Here is a 20,766-nt window from a genome sequence, read left to right on the forward strand (position 1 = left end):
AGGTCCAGGAAGATTTTTTTTAATATCAATTTGTGATTAATTATGGGAACACATATTTAGAGTTGGAGTGGACCTCAGATGTCACCTAGTCCAATTTTCTCATTTTACAGATAAGAAAACTAAGATACAGAAAAGTCAAGTGATTTTCTCAAGGTCACACAGCTAATGCATAGCAAAATTGGGGTTTGAACTGAGACTGACTCCAAATCTAGCATTCTTTCTACTACACCACACTGCCTCTAAAATGAAATTAAAGTAATTCATAGAATGAGACTCATTTTGTTTCAAATCAGTTTGTATTTCTGCCTCTGGAAACACAATAAAATAAAAAGATAATTCCCTGCCTGCTGTATGAACAAAGCATACTTGACCTTGTGCTTTCTGTTACTACTGGCTACTAATCTGGGAATGGTCATAGATGGTTAACTTAATTTTAGAAAATATTGGATTTGAGGCCCGACTACCTCACATTACTTCAATCTCTGTAAATCTGTCTTCATAGACAGAAAAGAACATATCCCCTTTATCTGGATGTCTGAGCATCTTTTGAAGAACGTCATTGTGCTCTCTAAACTTAATACAATTTGTGCTCAGCTAAAGCAGTGGAACCCATGCTATTAACAGAAAGCCACTAACCCTCATAGAATAGGAAAAAAACTATGTGGAAACAATCTGTGCAATGATATTTTGATTTCAAAGTTTTCTAAATTTGCTTACTTTGGAAAATAATTCCAATTACAGTTTACATATAATTAGGTGAGAAAATTACCAGTCCTATTATGAACATATCTGTCAATAACATGACTACTCTCCTTAAAGGAAGCATTTGAGTAATGTTTCCTTGATTTTATAGAAGGTTTGTACCTGAAATTTCTTGATGTAAGGTAATACATACATATATATACACATACATATATACACACATGTGTACATATAAAAATATATGCAATACATATAATATATACATATCATGCATAGTAGATATTGTATGTTATGTTATATATAACATGCACACACACAAAATATATACAAGTATATATTACATGTGTGTGTTGTACATACATGTACACAATCAACCAAATTGATTGCAAACTAACAAGACACATTTTAAATTCTTAACCATCCTTCCTGTTAAATGGTTTATCAAAAGAGGCCAAGAGTCTAGAGATGCTAGCACTGCAGGGCCAAGGTCTAATCCTTGTCCTATAATTGACTCATTACTGGACTTTCAGTAAATGACTTATTCTCTCCCTACTTGTATTACTTCATTTGTAAAATAAAATAGCATAGTTGTGAAGACTGTCAAAAGGAATAATACAAAATCCATATAAAACTATGTAAAATGGACATTCCATGTAATGAAGTGTTAAATACCTGAGTATCAACCCACTTGGTGCCAGTTGGAGTATGGGTTACTCTTCCATAGAAGTGGACAGGGACCATGAATTCTGGACGAGCTTTCTCCCAGGGGTTACCGTGTCTGAGCCAATCATCTGCTTCTTCTACCTGGGAAAAAAAGACATAACATATTACCAAAAGGTTAAACTCTAAGCCCTAAATCTTGTTATACCAAAAATAGCCTATAGTGTAAGTAAAAAAACTCTCCTTTAAGAGGAAGGATAAGTAGAATTTACACTGAGGAACATTTGCTAATTAGCAAATTATTAGGAAAATTAGGTTGCTCAGAACATATCTTTTCCTGCTGTTGGAAAGAATGCTTAACTTCAGTTTTAGAAGCTGTTTGAAAATTGTAGCATATGAGTATCAGTGTGCTAGTTACTGTACAGTTAGTTAATTACTTAATGGACTCTATGTGATCTAAGAAAATGGGTGAAACAATATTGAATAAGTACAAAAATAAAGCAAAGAAACCATTAATATTAAGTAAAAGCAAACTGAGTGTAATGAGTATAGTTGTTACCAAGACAGAAAAAGCAAGGAGAATTCATGATTTCTCTTCATTAGTCAGAGAAAGCTTTGTGGAACAAGTGGAATTTTTATAAGTAACTTAGAAATATTATTTAAGATTTTATTTCGTCTTGTTAGTTTAGATATTTCATATTATTTAAGTATTACTCAATTTCTTTCAGGATATCAGTTTTAGTTGGATATAACTGCATAATAGGTTTTGATAATTCTTTTTTTTTATTTTTCCTGTTTTGATTGTGATTTTACCTTTTCCATTTGTTATTTTTTCCCTTTTGTTACTTTGTTGATTTGATTTTTCCATCTTTCTAATTAGGTTGGCTAATAATAATTTTATTATTCCTTTTAAAGAACCAGCTTTTGGGGCAGATCGGTGGGGCAGTGAATAGAACACCAGTCTTGGAGTCAGGAGGATCTGAGTTCAAATCCAGCCTCAGATACTTAATTAACACAAAAAACTAGCTGTGTGACCTTGGGCAAGTCACTTAAACCCAATTGCCCTCCAAAAAAAAGCACCCCCCAGCTTTTAGTTCTGTTCATTATTGTATAGCTTTTTTCTAGTTTATTTTTCTTTAATTTTTAATATCTCCTACCTTGTGTTTATTTTAGATTGTTAGTTTTCTAATTTTTAAATGAAAACATAGTTCTTTAATCTAATTTTCCCCATCACCAATATTATTAATATTGTACTAGAAATGCTAGCAATAGCAATGAGAAGAAAAAGACATTAAAAGACTAAGAATGGGTAATGGGACAATAAAGCTTAAATTTGTTTTTTTTTTTTTTACAGATGATATGATGGTATAGTTGTAAAATCCTAGAGATTCAGTTAAAAAGTTACTTGAAACAATTAATCTTTAGCAAAGTAACAGGATATAAAAATAAACCCACATCAATCATCAGCATTTCTCTATATCTCCAACAAGGCCCTATAAGAAGAGATAATTTCACTTAAAAATAACTATAGATAATATGAAATACCTGGGAGCATACTTGCTAAGACAAACCAATAAACTTTATGGATATATTATAAAACACTTAAGAAATTAAAATCAGAATTAAATAACTGGAGAAATATTAATTGTTCATGGTTAGGCTAAGCCAATATAATAAAAATATCAATTCTACCTAAACTAATCTACTTATTCAATGGCATATCATTTAAATTACCAGAAGATTATTATATTGAGCTAAAAAAATACCAAAAATTCATTTGGAAGAACAAAAAGGTCAAGAGTTTCAGATGAATTAATGAAAAAAAAAAATGCAAAGGAAGTAATTCTAGCAGTACCAGATCTTTCAAAAAATTTTATTTATTTTATTCTGAACTTAAGGAATAAAACAAGCATTTCCATAACCTAGGAGGATAGAAAAAAATGGTGATTGTACATGAAACTACAAATCTATTGTATACAACTTGTTATTCGTTTTAAATATACGATAAAGTTATCATATCACTTTCCCTCCCCCTTTTTCTTCCCTCCCTCTCTCACCCTAGAGATGGCTATCATTAGACACATTTGTGTGTGTATACATAAATCTATGTGTACATACATAATATGTAAAACCATTCTATGCCTCTCAGTTCTTTTTTCTGAGTATAGATAATGTCTTCCTTCATATGTCCCTTGTAGTTAATTTGGGTATTTGTAATAGTCAAAATGGCTTAGTCACTCAAAGTAGTTCTTAAAACAATATTATTGTTATTGTATACAACATTCTCTTGGTTCTGCTCATTTTGATCTTCATTATTTCATGAAAGTCTATCCATGTTTAAGATCACCAAGCTCATCATTTTTTTTTTTGTAGCACAATAGAATTCCATCACAATCATATACCACCTCTTGTTCAGCCATTCTCTAATTGATGGGCATCCCTGCAATTTACCATTCTTTGTCACTATGGAGAGAGCTGCTATAAATATTTTAGAGCCTATAGATTCTATTCATTTTCCCCTAAGTATCTTGGGAAACAGATTTAATAGTAGTTTTGTTTCGTCACATGGTATAGGCAGTTTATCAAGGTTGTTCTAATTTGCACTTGTCTAATCAATAATGATTTAGAATATTTTTATATGACTATAAATTATTTTGATTTCATCAGTGAAAAACTGCCTGTTCATATCCTTTGACCCTTTATCAATTGGGGGAATGACTTATATTCTTATAGATTTGACAAAATTCTTTAAATATTTGAGATATGAAATTTTATCTGAAAATCTGTTTATAAAATCAGCCCCCCAATTTTCTGTTTTCCTTCTAATCTTAGCTACATTTTTTATTTGTAAAAACACCTGTTAATTTAATATAATCAAAATTATCCATTTTAAACCTTACATGCTCTCTATCTCATGTTTATTCATAAATTGTTTGACTGACAAGTCTGATAGGTATGTTCCATGTTCTTCAAATTTTCTTGTAATGTATCTCTTTATATCTCAATCATGTATTCATTTTGATCTTATGTTGGTAAATAGTGTAAGATATTGGACTATGCCCAATTTCTGCCAGAAGATTTTCCAGTTTTCTCAACAATTTTTAATCAAATAATGAATTATATCCAAAACTTAAGTCTTTATGCTTGTCAAATACATTTTTGATTACTATTATATATATATATATTTGCTGCTGTAAATTGTATGTCTACTATATTCCATTGATTTACCTTTCTCTTTCTTAGGCAGTACCAGATAGTTTTGATAATTATAGCCATATATTATAGTTAAAGGTCTGGTGCTGCTAAGTTTCCTTCCTTTATTTTTTTCATTAGTTCCTTCAGTATTCTCAACTTTTTGTTCTTCCAAATGAATCTGTTTTTTTTTCTAATTCAATAAAATAATTTTTGGTAATTTAATTAGGATGGCACTGAATAAGGAGATCAGTGAGTGAAAGAATAAATCATAGAAATAATCAATTTCATGAAAGAGAATTGCAATGAGACAACATATCAAAAACTATAGGATACAGCAAAAGCAGTAATTAGAGAAATGATTTTTATCTCTAAATGCTTAAATCAAGAATATAGAAAAAGCACAGACCAATAAATTGGATATGCAATTAAAAAAAACTAGAAAAAGTACCAGATCTTAAATTGTATTGTAAGACAGTAATTATAAAAACTATCTTGTACTGGCTAAGAAGTAGAATGGTGGAGTTAAATGATACAAAGTAGTAAATGATTATAGCAACCTTGCATTTGATAAATGTAAAAATTTAGTCTTTTGTGATAAGCAATCACAATTTGGTAAAACTGGAAAGTAATGAGCAGAAACTAGGTATAGACCACTATCTTACACCATTTTCAAAGATAAGATCAAAATAGATATATGGCCTAGACATAAAGGAAGATATCATAAATTAAAAAGAACAAGGATATCACCTATAAGATATATAGATATAAGAATATATGAATAAAAAAGAATATAGGAATAAACAAGAAATAGACAGCATTATAAGATATAAAATGGATCATTTTAATTATATTAAATTTAAAAAATTGTACAAATAAAACAAAAGTAGCCAAGATTAGAAGGAAAGTAGAAAACTGGAAAAATATTTTATAGATAGTTTCTCTTATAAAGTCCTTATATATCAAGTATATAGAGACCTTTGTCAAATTTATAAAGAATATGGGTCATTCCTCAATATTAAAGAAGAACGTGCAGTTTTTAAAAGAAGAAATCAAAGCTATGTATAGTCATATAAAAATGCTCCAAACCATTATTGATTAGAGAAATGCAAATTAAAACAATTTTAAGATATCTTACATCTATAAGATTCACTAAAATGATAGAAGGGGAAAATGACAAAGTTAGAGGGGATGTGGAAAAATTGGAAAACTAATACACTATTGGTGGTATTATGAACTGATCTGATCATTTTGGAAAGCAATCTGGAATTATGCCCAAAGAGTTAGAAAACTTTGTATACTCTTTGATCCAGTAATACTATTATTAGGTCTGTTTCTCAAGGTGATTAGGGGAAAAGGAAAATAACTGTATGTTATATATATATATATATATATATATATGTCTTTTGGAGGGGGGAGGGCAGGGCAATTGGGGTTAAGTGACTTGTCCAAGGTCAAATGCCTAGTAAGTGTTAAGTGTCTGAGGTTGGATTTGAACTCAGGTCCTCCTGACTCCAGGGCCGATGCTCTATTCACTGTACCACCTAGTTCTAAAATATTTATAGTATCTTTCTTTGTGGTGGCAAAGAACTGGAAATTAAGGGATGTAATGCCAAGCAAAGGCAATTTCCCAAGGTTCAAAATACCAGCATAGGTGCTCTCCATTTTATTCAATGAAAAATTAAGAACAAAGAAAATCAAAATACATCATCATTCAAAATATAGCATTTACTAAGTGTGATTTAATCAAGTACTACCCCACCCCTGGACATTACATTCATTTAATCAATCACAAAGACCCTGTTCTAAATACTACTCCACCCCTAGGCTGTACATTCAATTTAGTCCATCACAAAACCTCTCTTCTCAAATGGAGATTAGTTTCCAATCATAAGTAAAGTACATTCATTTGTTCAATCACAGAGCACAAAAAGGTCAAAAGTTCCCCACCCTTGGATCATAACTGAATCTACCCCAGAGTTACAACAAGCTTAAGCACAGCATTTAATATCCAAATGGAGGCCTTTTCTTCATCTTGACCCGAGGCAAGTTCTCAGCAATCTTTGTTCCTGGGGAGACAAAGCTTAGCAAGGCCACAAGATACATTGCCAGTCTCTTCATTAATTCATTCTCTGTCTGCAGAACAGTCCTAGGACCCCTGAAAACATTAGCAAAACCCTCTCCCAGGATTTCTGTAAACATACAACAAGAAAATCCTTCTTCAGGGCTTCTGAACCAACAGCAAGGTTTCAAGACCTCTGCAACAGCAGGACTGTCCTTCACTTGTGGACAGAATTCACTCTCTGTCTGCAGAACAGTCTCAGTAGCTCTGAACCAACAGCAAGGTTCCCACACCTCTGCAACAACAGGACTGTCCTTCACCTGTGGACAGAATTCACTCTCTGTCTGCAGAACAGTCTCAGTAGCTCTGAACCAACAGCAAGGTTCCCAAACCTCTGCAACAACAGGACTGTCTTTCACCAGTGGACAAATCTGGCAAAACAACATCAACACAGACAGACAAAGTACCAGCATAACAGCCATGTCTTCTCAGTCCTTGGCAGCTCTGGGTGGCAGCTCTCAAAAGTCCTGGGCAATTAAAAGTAGCCCTCAGCAATCCTCTCAGTCTCTCTCTGCCTCCAAAATGCTGCTTCCAAAAAGTTCTTCTGCCTCTCTCTTGTGTCTCTCCAAATTTATGTCACCAGCTCCTTCCAGTTCAGCCCTCTCTTTTCATGTCAACAAGTCCATCCCACAAGCGGGATTCACAAGCTCTGGGTTTTAACACAATCAAACCAAAAACCAAGCCAATACAAGGGCATCTTTAAATTCCATTACTATTACAAGGGGATGCTCATCAATTATGGATTGACTGAATAAGTTGTGGCATATGATTGTGATGGACTATTATTGTGCTATTAGAAATCATAAGCAGGTTGATTTTTGTGAAAAAGGAAGATTTTAATGAAATAATGAAGAGTAAAATAAATAGGACCAAGAGAACACTGTATGTAGTAACAGCAATATTGTTCAAAGAGTAACTGTGAATGACTAAACTATTCTGAATAATATGTATATTCACATCAACTATGAAGGAAGGTACTATCTAACTCTAGAGAAAGAACTGATATGTAAAAGTTTGTATTGTATGGTTTCATATCTGTGTCAAATGCTGTCCTTGGCTAGTGTTGAGTTGGGAAGGAGGGAGGGAGACAGCTTAGAATTTAAAATGTAACAAAAAGTAAATAAAATAAATATAAAACAAAATCTTCCCTATTTTGTTATTGTATGTTTTTAGGGACATATTTCCCACCCTGAGGACTGCTATAGGCATTAGTTTTATTCCAGAAGTTTTGCTATGTTGTATCACCATCATTATAATTTTCTCTCACATAATTATCAATTGTTTCTATGATCCACTCATTATTTAGGAGTTCATTGTCAAGTCTATTTGGGTCTATCTTTTATTTATGTTTCATGAATTAGTTATTATTTCTATTGCATGATGGTCTGTAAATGATATGGATACTACTTCTACTTTTTACATTTATCTCTAATGTTTCTCTGCCCTTTTGTAAAATTTCCATGTAGTGCTCACGCATACTTGTATTCCCTATATCAAGATATATTCTCTATTCATTTAGAAGATGTTGGGTTGGGGGCAGCCAGGTAGCACAGCGAGTAAGAGCATTGGCCCCAGAGTTGGGATGACTTGGGATCGAATCCGGGCTCAGACACTTAGTACCTACCCAGAAACACCTTGCCTTGTAACCTTGAGCAAGTTACTTAACCCTAACTGCTTAAAAAAAAAGATGTTGGGATGACTAGGTGGCACAGTGAATAGAGCACTGGCCCTAGAGTCAGGAGGACCTGAGTTCAAGTCTGGCCTCAGACACTTAACACACACACACACACACACACACACACACACACACAAACTAGCCATGTGACCTTGGACAAGTCATCTAACCCCAACTGCCCTCCAAAAAGCAAAAAATAAGATGTCATAAATATTTTAGCTTAAATTCCTCAGCAAATATATTCAGCCCTATATTTTCCCTTTTGTTTATCTTTCTGTAAGACTTATTCAATACTGAGAAGTCCCCAAATCTGCCATTCTTGTATTATTATCTATATCTTCTTTTTTTGTCTATATCTTCTTATAATTCATTTAATGTTTCCTTTTTGAATTAGATGCCTAATACCTAATTCCTAAACCAGGGAAGAAAGTAGCATAGAAGAACTATAGAGCAATATTATTAATGATTTTAAATTAAAAAAAAATACTATCAGACATATTACAACACTTCATCTAATAAATTACCCATTGTGACAAAGTTGGATTTATACCAGGGATACAAGAATGACTCAACATTAGAAAAAGAGTCAATTATTAATAACCTAAAGCCCCCCCTAACTCATGTAATTATCTCAAATGATGTAGAAAATTTGACAAAGTACAATCCATATTTATGCTAAAAACTCAACAGAGTATAAGCACAAATGGAATTTTAAAATACATTAAATTGCATACATACATACATACATATATATATATACACACACATGTAAGTCTTTTTTAATATAATAAGACACTATCTAAAACCAAAACCAAATATTATAGCCAATCATAACACTGTGAGCTTTCACAATAAATAAAGCAGAAATGTTTTTCTCCCCACTATTATTTTTTATAGTTCTGGAAATGCTAGCAATAGCAATAATAAAAGAGACAGTAAAGTCACAAAAGGCGCATAAAGAGGACAGAAATTTATCCCTGTTTGCTGATGACACAATGGTTTAGTTAGGAAATCTTTGTGAATCAGCAAAATACTAAGTGAAACAATTTCAGCAAAGCTGTAGGCTACAAAATTTCTTTAATGACAACAAAACCAAAGAAGTAACAATAGAAATGGAAATCCCACTCCAAATAACTGCAAAATGCACAAAATACTTAGGAATCAGTCTACCAAGGCACATGATATACTTGTACAGATTCAATTAAAAAATGCTCTTTAAAGAAATAAACAACTTAAAAAACTAGAGAAACATTTAAAGCTCATAGCTGAGCTGTGCCAATATAATAAAAATAACAATATTACCAAAATAATTTACAGATTTAATGCTATACCAATAAGTTATCAAAGTAAAATTTTATAGAATTGAATAAAAGTATTAAAAATAATTTGGAAAAATATATCTAAATATCAAGGGTACTATTTCTTATTAATATTGCTTAATCTTAATATTAAGATATGAAAAGAAATTATAATGTAAAGTATCAGTTAAAAAACATTTAGTACTACTTCACAAAGAGAGATAGATTAATGGAACAATAGACAAAGGAAAATCAGAAATAATGGAACCTAGTTTTCAGTAATTCAGTTTCATAAGCATTTATTATGCAAAACTATATGGTAGGCACTGTGCTAAATTCTAGGGATAAAAATAAGAAAAAAGAAACATAATCTCTGCCTTCAAGAAATTTATAAGCTTAAAAGGGAAGATAACCCCCTCAAAAGAACCTGAAGTGTGTATGTGGGGGGGGTGTTGTGGGGGGCCCTCAACCAAGTGGTACTCTTTTCAGGGGCATGATGTTCCATGAAGTTGAAACCAAATAGTTGCTGAGAGAAAACAGAAAGTTATCTGGAAAGTTCTGAAGTTTCAAAGCTTTCTATAAAGGAAAGCTTTGAGAAGAGTTTGCTTCTCTGTTATATAACCCTTTATTTATATATTTTTTTAAACTGGGACAATTACTTTTTATCATATAGTTTCCATTTATAATATCTTCAAATATATCTCTGGAAAAAAGAGGCTTTAAAAAAGCCCACTGTGTTTCAAATGGAGTCACTTGATTACCCTTTCAACTCAAATCACTCTCACTTTAATTTAGTGGCTAATAATATACCTTATTATTATTTTTCTATGGATAAGATATATTATTATAGTTAATGGATTTGATACTAATTATATATAATTTATTTATTAATAATTATTATATATTACAAATAGAATAGTCCCATATACCATATACCATAGACCAAGCCCAAGCCTCTATGGTCCATTGATTGGTTTTGATGGCTTAGAACAAGTGTAAATAGCAATTGTTTTCTGTTCTGGGCAGAAACTCTGAGAGTCCTCCTATGCCAGAATGACATCTTTTGTCTCAATTTTTACCTAGTCTTTAGTCACTGAATGGGTGTTGCCTCAGACAAACTGAGAATGGGTGTTGCCTGTGCTTTGGAACCTGGACCTTAATTTAGAAAGGCCAAGATTACCCATTGCAACTGGCTGTCACCAGTCTTCTTGACTTTTGTTTTGCCACTGGACTTCAATAACTCTGGAGGAGAGAGTGAGACTGATGACTTTGCACAACTCTGCCTCACTCAAATCCAACTCACTCTCAAGTTAAGACATCATTCTTGTAATGTCATTGGGCCTCTTTGAGATAGAAGGATGAACAGCCACAATAATCAGAGAAGAGAGACAACTGATGAAGTTGAGAAGGTGTTATTAAAAAACTGAGTCAATCTGCATGGTGATGAGATTTCAAATGATCAGTTTATCCCAGGAGAGGTATAATGTTTCATGGAGTTGAAACCAAGCTGAGTTATGGATGGAAAGTTTATGTTCACAGAAAAATTTGAAAATGAAAATTACTTAGGAAGGAATTCTCCCAGCAGATGAAAACTTCTGGGAAACCTGTAAATCAGTCTGGCAAAAATTGGACTTAGACCTTACACCATATTACATAATACTTTTTAAATGGATAAATGATCTTAATAATATTAAAGATCATAACATTTTAAGAAGAAGAGAAGTAGATCATATGCCTTTCACAATTGGTGGCAGGAGATGTATTGTAAACCAAATAAGTGACAGAAGCAATTGCAATAGATAAAATAGATAATTTTGATTATACAAAATCATTAAGTTTCTGCACATACAACATTACTGCAGCTAGAAGAAGTGAAGCAGTTCTTGGTAGAACAGCAGTTTTCTGACATAGCTCCCCTTACCCTGACCCTACTTTCTCCCCATATACAATCCCTGCACAATTTCCTTTTGCCCCAAGCTTCTGAAGAAACCTGATCAACCCAGCTTTTTCTGAGATAGCTTCCTGGCCTAGCACTCATAAGAAACCCAAGCCATGTGGACTCTGGGCCTCTCAGACATGGCAGATGCTTAGACCATGCTAGTCACTGTACTCTGATGACTGATTGACAAGACCTGTGTACCCTGATGACCGACTGATAACTGACCAAATGCATTTCCAGAGAAAGACAAGGGAGGCTTCATGTAGAGAAGCTGATGGCCACAATATGCTTGCTTGTATATTCTTGCTGCATGTTGGCAAAGTAGACCTCCTTCTTTGTTAAATGTTCAATGATTCATGAGTGCTTCATTTCTTCCTTTCAGTGAACCTGAACTAAGAGGGCACTGGCTTTAGAGCTTTACCTACAATTTTTGGTATAGTCAGGATGATGGGTCAAGGTGGCCACAGGCTCACATAGTGGTTGAGTTTGGGGAAGAGCTCTGAGGTGATGTGAGCACATGGAAGGATATAGCCTGATTCTCTCCTGATTTTGTATGGATTGTCCTCTCTATGGGATGGTCAGCTGGCAGAAGGATTAATTCAGCAGGTGCTGAAAGAGGCTGCCTAGGAGGTATAGAAAGTGCTAAGACTGGCCTTTGCTGCATGTGGTTGTCTGTGCTTCAGAAGCTGGACTGCCAGTGTAGTCAGACTGAAAGTAAGTTGGGCTACCACAGTCAGCAGCTACTCAGAGCCCTGGGCAATGAAAACCAAGGGGAAGCTAGTGAAACTGAAGGCGGAACAAGTGAAGAGATCTCTCCTGACAGGGATGGGGAGTTAGGAGCCCTAGTTAGGAACCCACTTTGGTAGACCAGGTAGTCCAGACTTAGGGTGAGTGGTATGAGTCTATCAACCTTGAAAATATTTTTTCTCTATTTCTGTGGCTGAAACTAGTCAGGAGCAGTTAGTTTACTTTTACTTGGGAAGAAATCCAATATACTTTCACTGTTTTTCCCCAATTCTACCTGAACTGTCTTTTATACTGCCAAATTATGGTGGGCAGAGACTACCCTTCCTGAGAGCATGAATATATACCATATATTGATGACATGTTGACTGGGCTAAATGAAGCCATAAGAGCAGAAGCCCCAGATCAGATAGTAGCCCATCTGAGAGATTAGGGACACGAAATCAACACTACAAAAATCCGGGGGCCAGTTTGTTCCATCAAGTTTTAGGAAATTCAGTGGGAGGGAAAAAGCCCAGACTCTGTACCCTAGAGGATTCCAAGTTCAATGTGAAGTCCAAAGACTTATTGGATTCTTTAGAGTTTGGAAACCGCAGATTCATGACCTGGATATTATGATGGTCTCTATTTACCTAGTCAACCAGAAGTCAGTGTCTTTCAAGTGAGATGTAGAACAGACTATAGTAATGTCCAGCAGTCTCTCTCCTTGGGCTCTTATGACCCCAAAAGATCCATGTTTCTGATCCCCCTTTTCCTTACTTTAGTATAAATCATTATAGGAGGATTGTTTAGTTATTCAAATGCTGAAAGTTCCTTTAGAAGATCATTAGGTGGGGTGGCTAGGTGGTATAGTGAATGAATAGAGCACCAGCCCTGGAGTCAAGAGGATCTGAATTCAAATCCGACCTCAGACACTTGACACACTTACTAGCTGTGTGACTGTGGGCAAGTCACTTAATCCCAATTGCCCTCCCCCCCCAAAAAGATCATTAGGACCTTACCACCAAGGGGTGCTATGTGGTAGGATAGCAGTTTCCCGACACAGTTCCCCTTACCCTGACACAATTTTTGCCCCACATACAACTCCCAATGCAACTTACTTTAGCCCCAGATTCTCTGAGGTAATTTCCTGGCCTAGGGCCAATAAAAGTCCAAGCCACGGGTGGGCTCTGGGTCTCACAGATTTGGTGGGTGCCCAAGACAATGCAAGTCACTATGTCCCAATGACTGACTAACCAGACACATTTTCAGACCGAGATAGGTAAAACTGCAGTCAGAGAAACTACACCTTGCAATATCCTTGCTGGGTTAGAGAAACGTAAACCTCCTTCCTTAAATGTTCAGTGATTCACGAGTTCCTCATTTTGTCTCAACATGAAACCTGAACTGGGGGGAGGGGCTAGCTTTAGAACCATGCCTGTAATACAACTCAATGGGGAAAAAAATCTTAGTATCAAATTTCTCTGCTAAGCATTTAATATCTAAGATAAAAAATTTTTATAGAGAGATATAAATATAAACAATTTACAATATGCAAGATAAATGACATATAAATATTACATAAACAATTTATATATACAGATTATCTATCCATGTTTATATCTCTATCTATATAAAACCCCCATATACGTAAAAATATTTATAATAGAACTTTTTATGCATAGTAAAGAATTGGGGGCAGGGAGAGTAGGTGCCCATTGATTGGAAAATGGCTAAACAAACTATGGTACATGAATGATATAGGATGTATTACTGTGCCAGAAAGAACAATTACAATATAATCAAAGATGAATATTGCAAAATTATTTTTTTTGAGGGCAATTGGGGTTAAGTGTCTTGTCTAAAGTCACATGGCTAGTAAGTGTGTCAAGTGTCTGAGGCTGGATTTGAGTTTAGGTCCTTCTGACTCCAGGGCCAGTGCTCTATTCCCTGCACCACCTAGACACCCTGAATGTTGCAAAATTCAAAGAATAAACAGAACTCCAAAGAAGAAATCTGAGACGATACCCCTAATCCACTCCTTTACAGAGGTAAGAGGTCCCTGGGTGTGGTAAATTGCATATACTTTCAGGCTTTTCCCATGTATCAGTAAATTTTGCTTATTTTTCTCATTTTCTTTTTTCTTTAAAATATTTGTTACATTGGGTTGACTCTTGGGAAGGAAAATTGGGAGGAATACTAGGAGAAATTTTGTTGATATAAAAAGGATGTCAACAAGTTTTATTTTAAAAGGTAGTTTATCCAAGAGATAAAGATAAAGATGCTTCAGAGGGCCTGATTTAAACAATCAAAAACCTATAGGTTATGATGAAATCTAGACATTAAAAATGGACTGATTATTCAATTGATAAAAAACTTTCAAGATGAGTTGTGAACTCAACTCAAATTATGTAAAATAAGTGAATTTAACAAAAGGAAGATATTTTGCATATTAAACAATTTAAAAGATACAAAATGTAAGATTTATTGTGGAAGCTAAATTTATTTTTTAAATAGAATTAAACTGTACACAGTAGCATAGAAAACTCATTGCTCATTAAAGATATTGATGCATTAAAGCAAAGTATAAAAATTTGGCTAGGTTCAGTAAATATAAATAGCAATCACACTTCCTTTCCTGATCACCAGAGAATGCAAAAATAATTAGGTATATCACCAAACATATTAATAGGTTAATCTGTGTAGGAATTGATTACAACACTCAACATTATTTCTGATCTTTGTTTCATATTACCAAATAAACCTACACATAACAAAACCAGTGGTTTTTATGTTACATGATGCTAAATAAAGGATGCAGGCCAGGCCTCTGTCATTTTAATTGAATCTTGTGCCTTGCCTACAGAAGTACTTAATATTAAACAATGAAATAGACAAATTATTTACAAATAATGTGCTTTTTGTATTTTAAATGCATTTTGAAATATTTAATATGTCAAAAAGTTACAGAAACAATTAAAAATTATGAAGGATGTTCTGATCCATATCTTAAAGAGGGGGAAAAATTATATATGGAGATTTACAGATATGTACCTGCCAACCTTCTCGGATCTTCTGATTGAAGATTCCATATTCATATCGGATTCCATATCCATAGGCTGCAAGTCCAAGTGTTGCCATAGAGTCTAAGAAACAGGCTGTTAGATTAAAAAAAAAAAGAGGAGTTAAGACAATTGTAAATATTCATTTTTAAAATTTGAGTTCTAAATTCTCTCCCTTTCTCCCAGAAAATAATTCAATATGTTATACAGGACATATTAATTTAACCTAACAACATTCTCAAAAATATTCCTAAAACATGGACTCTATAAAAATTACCTCTGTGGAAGGCCAAACAATATCCTCAAATACACTGGCAATTGAAGAGTGGTTATTTTAACATTAATCATTGCCATCAAATTATTGATGTCTTGAAAAAGAATAGATTCAAGAATAAAATTTACTGCCCTCTCATATCTGTGGATATTTACTACACACATACATGTAAGTAAAACATTGTTGTCTTTCTTTTTGAAAAATGATAGAATGGTGCTAACATTTTTTGGCTCTAAATCTACCGTATGAACTTTTGATCAATTCCACAGACTACTCTGGAAGTTAAGCTACTATTTCATAACTACTAACCTACCATTTTTCTATGTAAAATCCTGATCAACTTCTTGGGGTGACTGGTTATATAGAAGGCTTATTGCTACTATTTCAAAGAACTCAGAATTGATCAAAATCCCTCTTGTAATGTGTAATTGAAAATCAGGTAATTTTATAGTTACTTGTTGGGTGCTAAGAAAGTCATGGTTTTTTAAAATGAAAGTTATGGTGAAACATTTTTGTTAATTCTCTTAAACAAAGAATCACATATTTGGCAAAAGTTAACTATAATCTTACAGAGGGAAAAATGAATCATTAATGAAATAGAAAACTTCCAAGCATTCTTGTTGAAAGGCCAGAATGGTATAAACACTTTGAATTGATACAGGGATTAAAAAATAGTAAACATATTTGTTAAATTGGAATGTACTATGTGGTAACAAATTGTTTGATAACTTCAATAAACATTTATTAAGCACCTATTATGTGTCAGGTACTGTGCTAAGTGCTAGGGACACAAATAAGAGAAAGAAAGACAGGTTTCTGCCCTCAAGGAACTTACAATCTAATGGGTGAAAACAACATGAAAAAAGGAAGCTGGAAAGCAAGGTTGTTGAGAAACCAGGAGTTAGTTGGTGTGGGGACATCTTGTTCTATGGAGTTGAAATCATGCAGATGGTTTGTATGTAGATGAGAAGTGGTATTAGCTAGAAGTTCAATTTCCACTCTCTATAAAGGAAGACATTGGGAGGAGTTTACTACTCTACCCTCCAATCAGAGGGGAGAGGAGACTGAGGGAGGTAAGAAAGTGTTGAGTGTCATGGTTAGAGTTAGAGCATGGTGATGATATTAGGAGTGGTCAGTTTATCTTGGAAGGGGCATCGTGTTTGGTGGAGTTCAATAAAGTAGAACTGCAAATGGGAAGTGAAATGACATGTATGAAATTGTTACATGACAAAGAGGGAGGACAAGAAAATATGTCGTCTTACAACATAAATGTCTTTAATAGTCATGGAGATATGTAAGTGAGATGGTCAGAGGTGATTTTGTTCTGTTTTGATGGTCTTATGAGAGATTGTAAATGATAAGGGGACTATATTAGGGAGGAAGTAGGAGGAAGATGAGTGATTTCATGCTCTCACTTTAAAATAGGGCTACATAAAATGAAGAGTATTCAAACACAGAGGAACAGGAATTCTATGAACTTGATTTTCATCTTAAAAGTTAAGCAAAATTACACACACTCAGTTTTATGATTCTCTTTTCCAAGCTCCTACACAAATATCAAGGTACAGAAATACACCAAACTCAACAGAGAAATACACAATGACAGAAAGAATGGCTTGAGAAAGACAGGAAGAAGGTTAAGGAAGCAATCATAAGCAAAACAAACTCCAGATCTTTGGGGGAGAAACAATTAAAAGAAAAGGAAGAAAGAGTAAAAAAAAGTATGATGGGGAAGGTGAACAGAAGAGGAGCAACAGACCATGTTATTTATGTACTGTGTTTGGAAAACTGACTTTTGCCACCTTCTTATTTGTAAAGTGAAGGGTGGAGGCAGAGGAAAAAAACTACAAGAATCTAAAAATATGTTGTTACAAGAAACCTACTTGGAAAAATAAAGATTCATATAGAGTTAGAATGAGGGGCTGTATCATAATCTATTATGCTTTGGGTCAACTAAAAACCAAAATAAAATAGTAGTAGCACACTTCTGGGAGCCCAAATGACAGAGAAAGCAGTGAATTGACATAACTCTCTCGTATTCACCTCTAAACGACCATAAGATAGTGCCCTGAAACAAATCCCAGAACAGCAGAACCAGCAAAAAGATGGGGGTAAAACAATCTTTTAGCTGAAGAAATTTAGAAGATTGACAAGAAAAGTTTCTTACTCAGGCAAAAAGGGAATGCAGTCCAGGAAAGGGATTGTCCCAGTAAGCCAGAACCAAGTCCCACCTCAGCAAACCAGCAGGAGATCCCAAGCCCTAGTGTAGTGGAATGTCAAAACACCTATGGGCAAAACCCCCAAAGAAAAATGGGAAGTGAGGGGTGGCTAGGTGGCACAGTGAGTAAAGTGCTGGCACCAGAGTCAGGAGGACCTGTGTTTGGTTCTGGCCTTAGACACTTAACACCCACACCCACACATAATATACAAACTAGCCATGTAACCTTGGGAAAGTTGCTTAACCCCAATTGCCCTCCAAAAGGCAAAAAAAAAAAAGAAAAAAGAAAAATGGGAAGTGACCTGAAGGCCATAGAGAACTCATGGAAGACCTCAAAAAGGAGTTTAAAAATCATATAAGAGAGTTAGAAGAAAAAATTGTGAAAAGAAATGAGAGTGATGTAAGAGATTTAAGAAAAAAAAGAGTCAACACCTTGTAAAAAGGAAACAACTGTTTAAAAAATAGAGTTGGCCAAATGGAAAAGAAAGTACAAAAGCTAACTGAGGAAAACAACTCCTTAAAAGTTGCAATAGGGAAAGTGGAAGCTAATGACTCTACGAGACATCAAGAACCAATTAGTGAAACAAATTCAAAAGAATTAAAAGGAAAGCAATTAATACAATTTACTAACTCTTAAACAAATGATGGTGATAAGACTTTGATCTAAAAAGAACTTTTTAAAAAAACCTCATAGTATACAGGAAGGATATTGTTTAATTGGATTTTTAAGCCATCTCTTTTTGTTCAAGTTCCCTTCTCCAATGTTTGTTGTTCAGAACTATTCTTCATTGTGCTAAATTTAGGCATATTACTATTTTTTTCAAATGCTTTATGAACTTCTTCCACCAGATTTTGAGTTACAAATTTTCTCCCTAGCAATCCCACAGGATATCCCCTTCTCCAATCTGCTCTCTCCCATATTTTCTCCCATATCCCTTTCAACTTTTCCGGCAGGGCATGGTGGATCTCTATGCCCCAGTGCCTATATATCTTATTTCCCAAATACATGTAAAATAGTATTAATAATAGTATATATATATATATATTTGAATATTTGTTTTTAAACTTTGAATTCCAGATTCATCCCCTTCCTCCCTTGTCACCCACACTTACTGGGAAGATAAGTAGTTCACTATAGGTTGTACATGTGTGGCTAATGCAAAACAATAAAAGTAGATATATTGTAAAACACTGACTATATTTCCCTCTCTCCTATCCCACCTCTCACTTATTCTATTCTCTACTTTGATCCCCTCCCTTTTCAAAAGTGGGTGCTTCCAACTCCCCCCCCTCCAGCCTGCCCTCCCTTCCATCATCCTCCCTCTCATCCCCCTCCTCCCCTACTCTCCTGGAGGGTGAGATACCCTATTTAGTGTGTATTTCATTCCCTCCTCAAGCCAAATGCAATGGGGAAAAGGTTGACCCATTCCCTTTTATCCTCCTATTCTTCCCCTCCATTGCAACCATTCCCCCTTGCCTCTTCTATATGAGATAGTCCACCCCATTCTGTCTCCCCCAATCTCCTCCCATTATATTCCTCTCTCACCTCTTAATTTAACCTTTTAAGTATCATCCCTTCCTGTTAAATTGGTCCTGTGCCCTCTATCTATGTATACGTATAAACATATATACACACATTCACATATGTATTCATATGCCCATATACCCTCATATATATATATATATATATATTTCTATTCCCTTCAACTACTGAGAAAAGTTTCATAAGTTACATGTAGGAATGTTAATAGTTCAACTTTGATAAATTCTTTATGATTTCTTTTCACTGTTTACCTTCTCATGCTTCTCTTGCTTTTTGTATCTGAATGTCAAATTTTCTATTTAACTCTGTTTTTTTCAGCAAGAATGCTTGAAAGTCCTCTATTCCACTGAATGACCATGTTTTCTCCTGAAACATGATACTCAGTTTTGCTGGGTAGGTGACTCTTGGTTTTAATCCCAGATCCTTGGACCTCTGGAATATCATATTCCAAGCCCTTTTATCCCTCAGTGTAGAAGCTGCCAGATCCTGGGTTAAGCTGATTGTGTTTCCACAATATTCAAATTGTTTCTTCCTGGCTGCTTGTAATATTCTCTCCTTAATCTGGGAATTCCAGAACCTGGCTATAATATGCCTAGGAGTTTTCTTTTGGGGATTTTTTCAGGAGGTGATTGGTGGATTCTTTCAACCTCTATTTTGCCCTCTGGTTCTAAAACATCAGGGAAGTTTTCTTTGATCACTTCCTGGAGGATGATTTCTAGGTTCTTACTTTGATCATGGCTTTCAGGTAGTCCAATAATTTTAAAATTATCTCTCCTGGATCTATTTTCCAGGTCAGTGGTTTTTCCCATGAGATATTTCACATTGCCTTCTCTTCTTTCATTTGTTTGGATCTGTTTAACAGCATCTTGATTTCTCATGAAGTCATTAGCTTCCATTTGCTCCAATCTAATTCTGAAGCAATGATTCTCCTCATTGAGCTTTTGAGATTCTTTTTCCATCTGGCAAATTCGGCTTTTTAAGGAATTCCTCTCCTCATTGCCTTTTTGAGCTTCTTTTGCCATTTGAGTTAGTCTATTTTTTAAGATGTTATTTTCCTCAGTCAGGCTATCATTCTCATTTCTCTTCCCAATTTTTCCTCCACTTCTCTTTACTGCTTCTTAAGGTCTTCTATGGCCTGTAACCAGCTCATATTTTTCCTTTGAAGCTTTTGTTGCAGGAGTTCTGACTTCACTGTCTTCCTACTGTTCTATGCTTTGCTCCTTTTTGTCCCCAAAATAGGAGTCTAATGTTGGAATCTTCTATCTGCTTTGTTTCCTTTGCCTGGTCATGTCACCCTTCAGTCACTTGACCCCTGGGCTCTTTGCCACAGTAGGACTCTGCCACCAGACAGGGGAGCT

General features: G+C 34.6%; 1 protein-coding gene across 1 annotated transcript in view; it reads right to left on the reverse strand.

Annotated features, from left to right (window-relative positions):
• The window catches only part of PYGL (glycogen phosphorylase L), a 70,541-nt gene that overhangs the window by 24,195 nt on the left and 25,580 nt on the right, over positions 1-20,766 (reverse strand). Inside the window, exons 4-5 of the mRNA XM_069082343.1 lie at positions 15,366-15,469; positions 1,375-1,506 (exon numbers count right to left, since the gene is read on the reverse strand). Of these exons, the coding sequence (XP_068938444.1) occupies positions 1,375-1,506; positions 15,366-15,469 (236 nt within the window). The remainder of the gene's footprint in view (positions 1-1,374; positions 1,507-15,365; positions 15,470-20,766) is intronic.

Source organism: Petaurus breviceps, unplaced genomic scaffold (genome assembly GCF_028583685.1).
Source record: "Petaurus breviceps papuanus isolate PSGF00001 unplaced genomic scaffold, PetGlider_PUasm1.0 164, whole genome shotgun sequence".
Classification (NCBI taxonomy): Eukaryota; Metazoa; Chordata; class Mammalia; order Diprotodontia; family Petauridae; genus Petaurus; species Petaurus breviceps.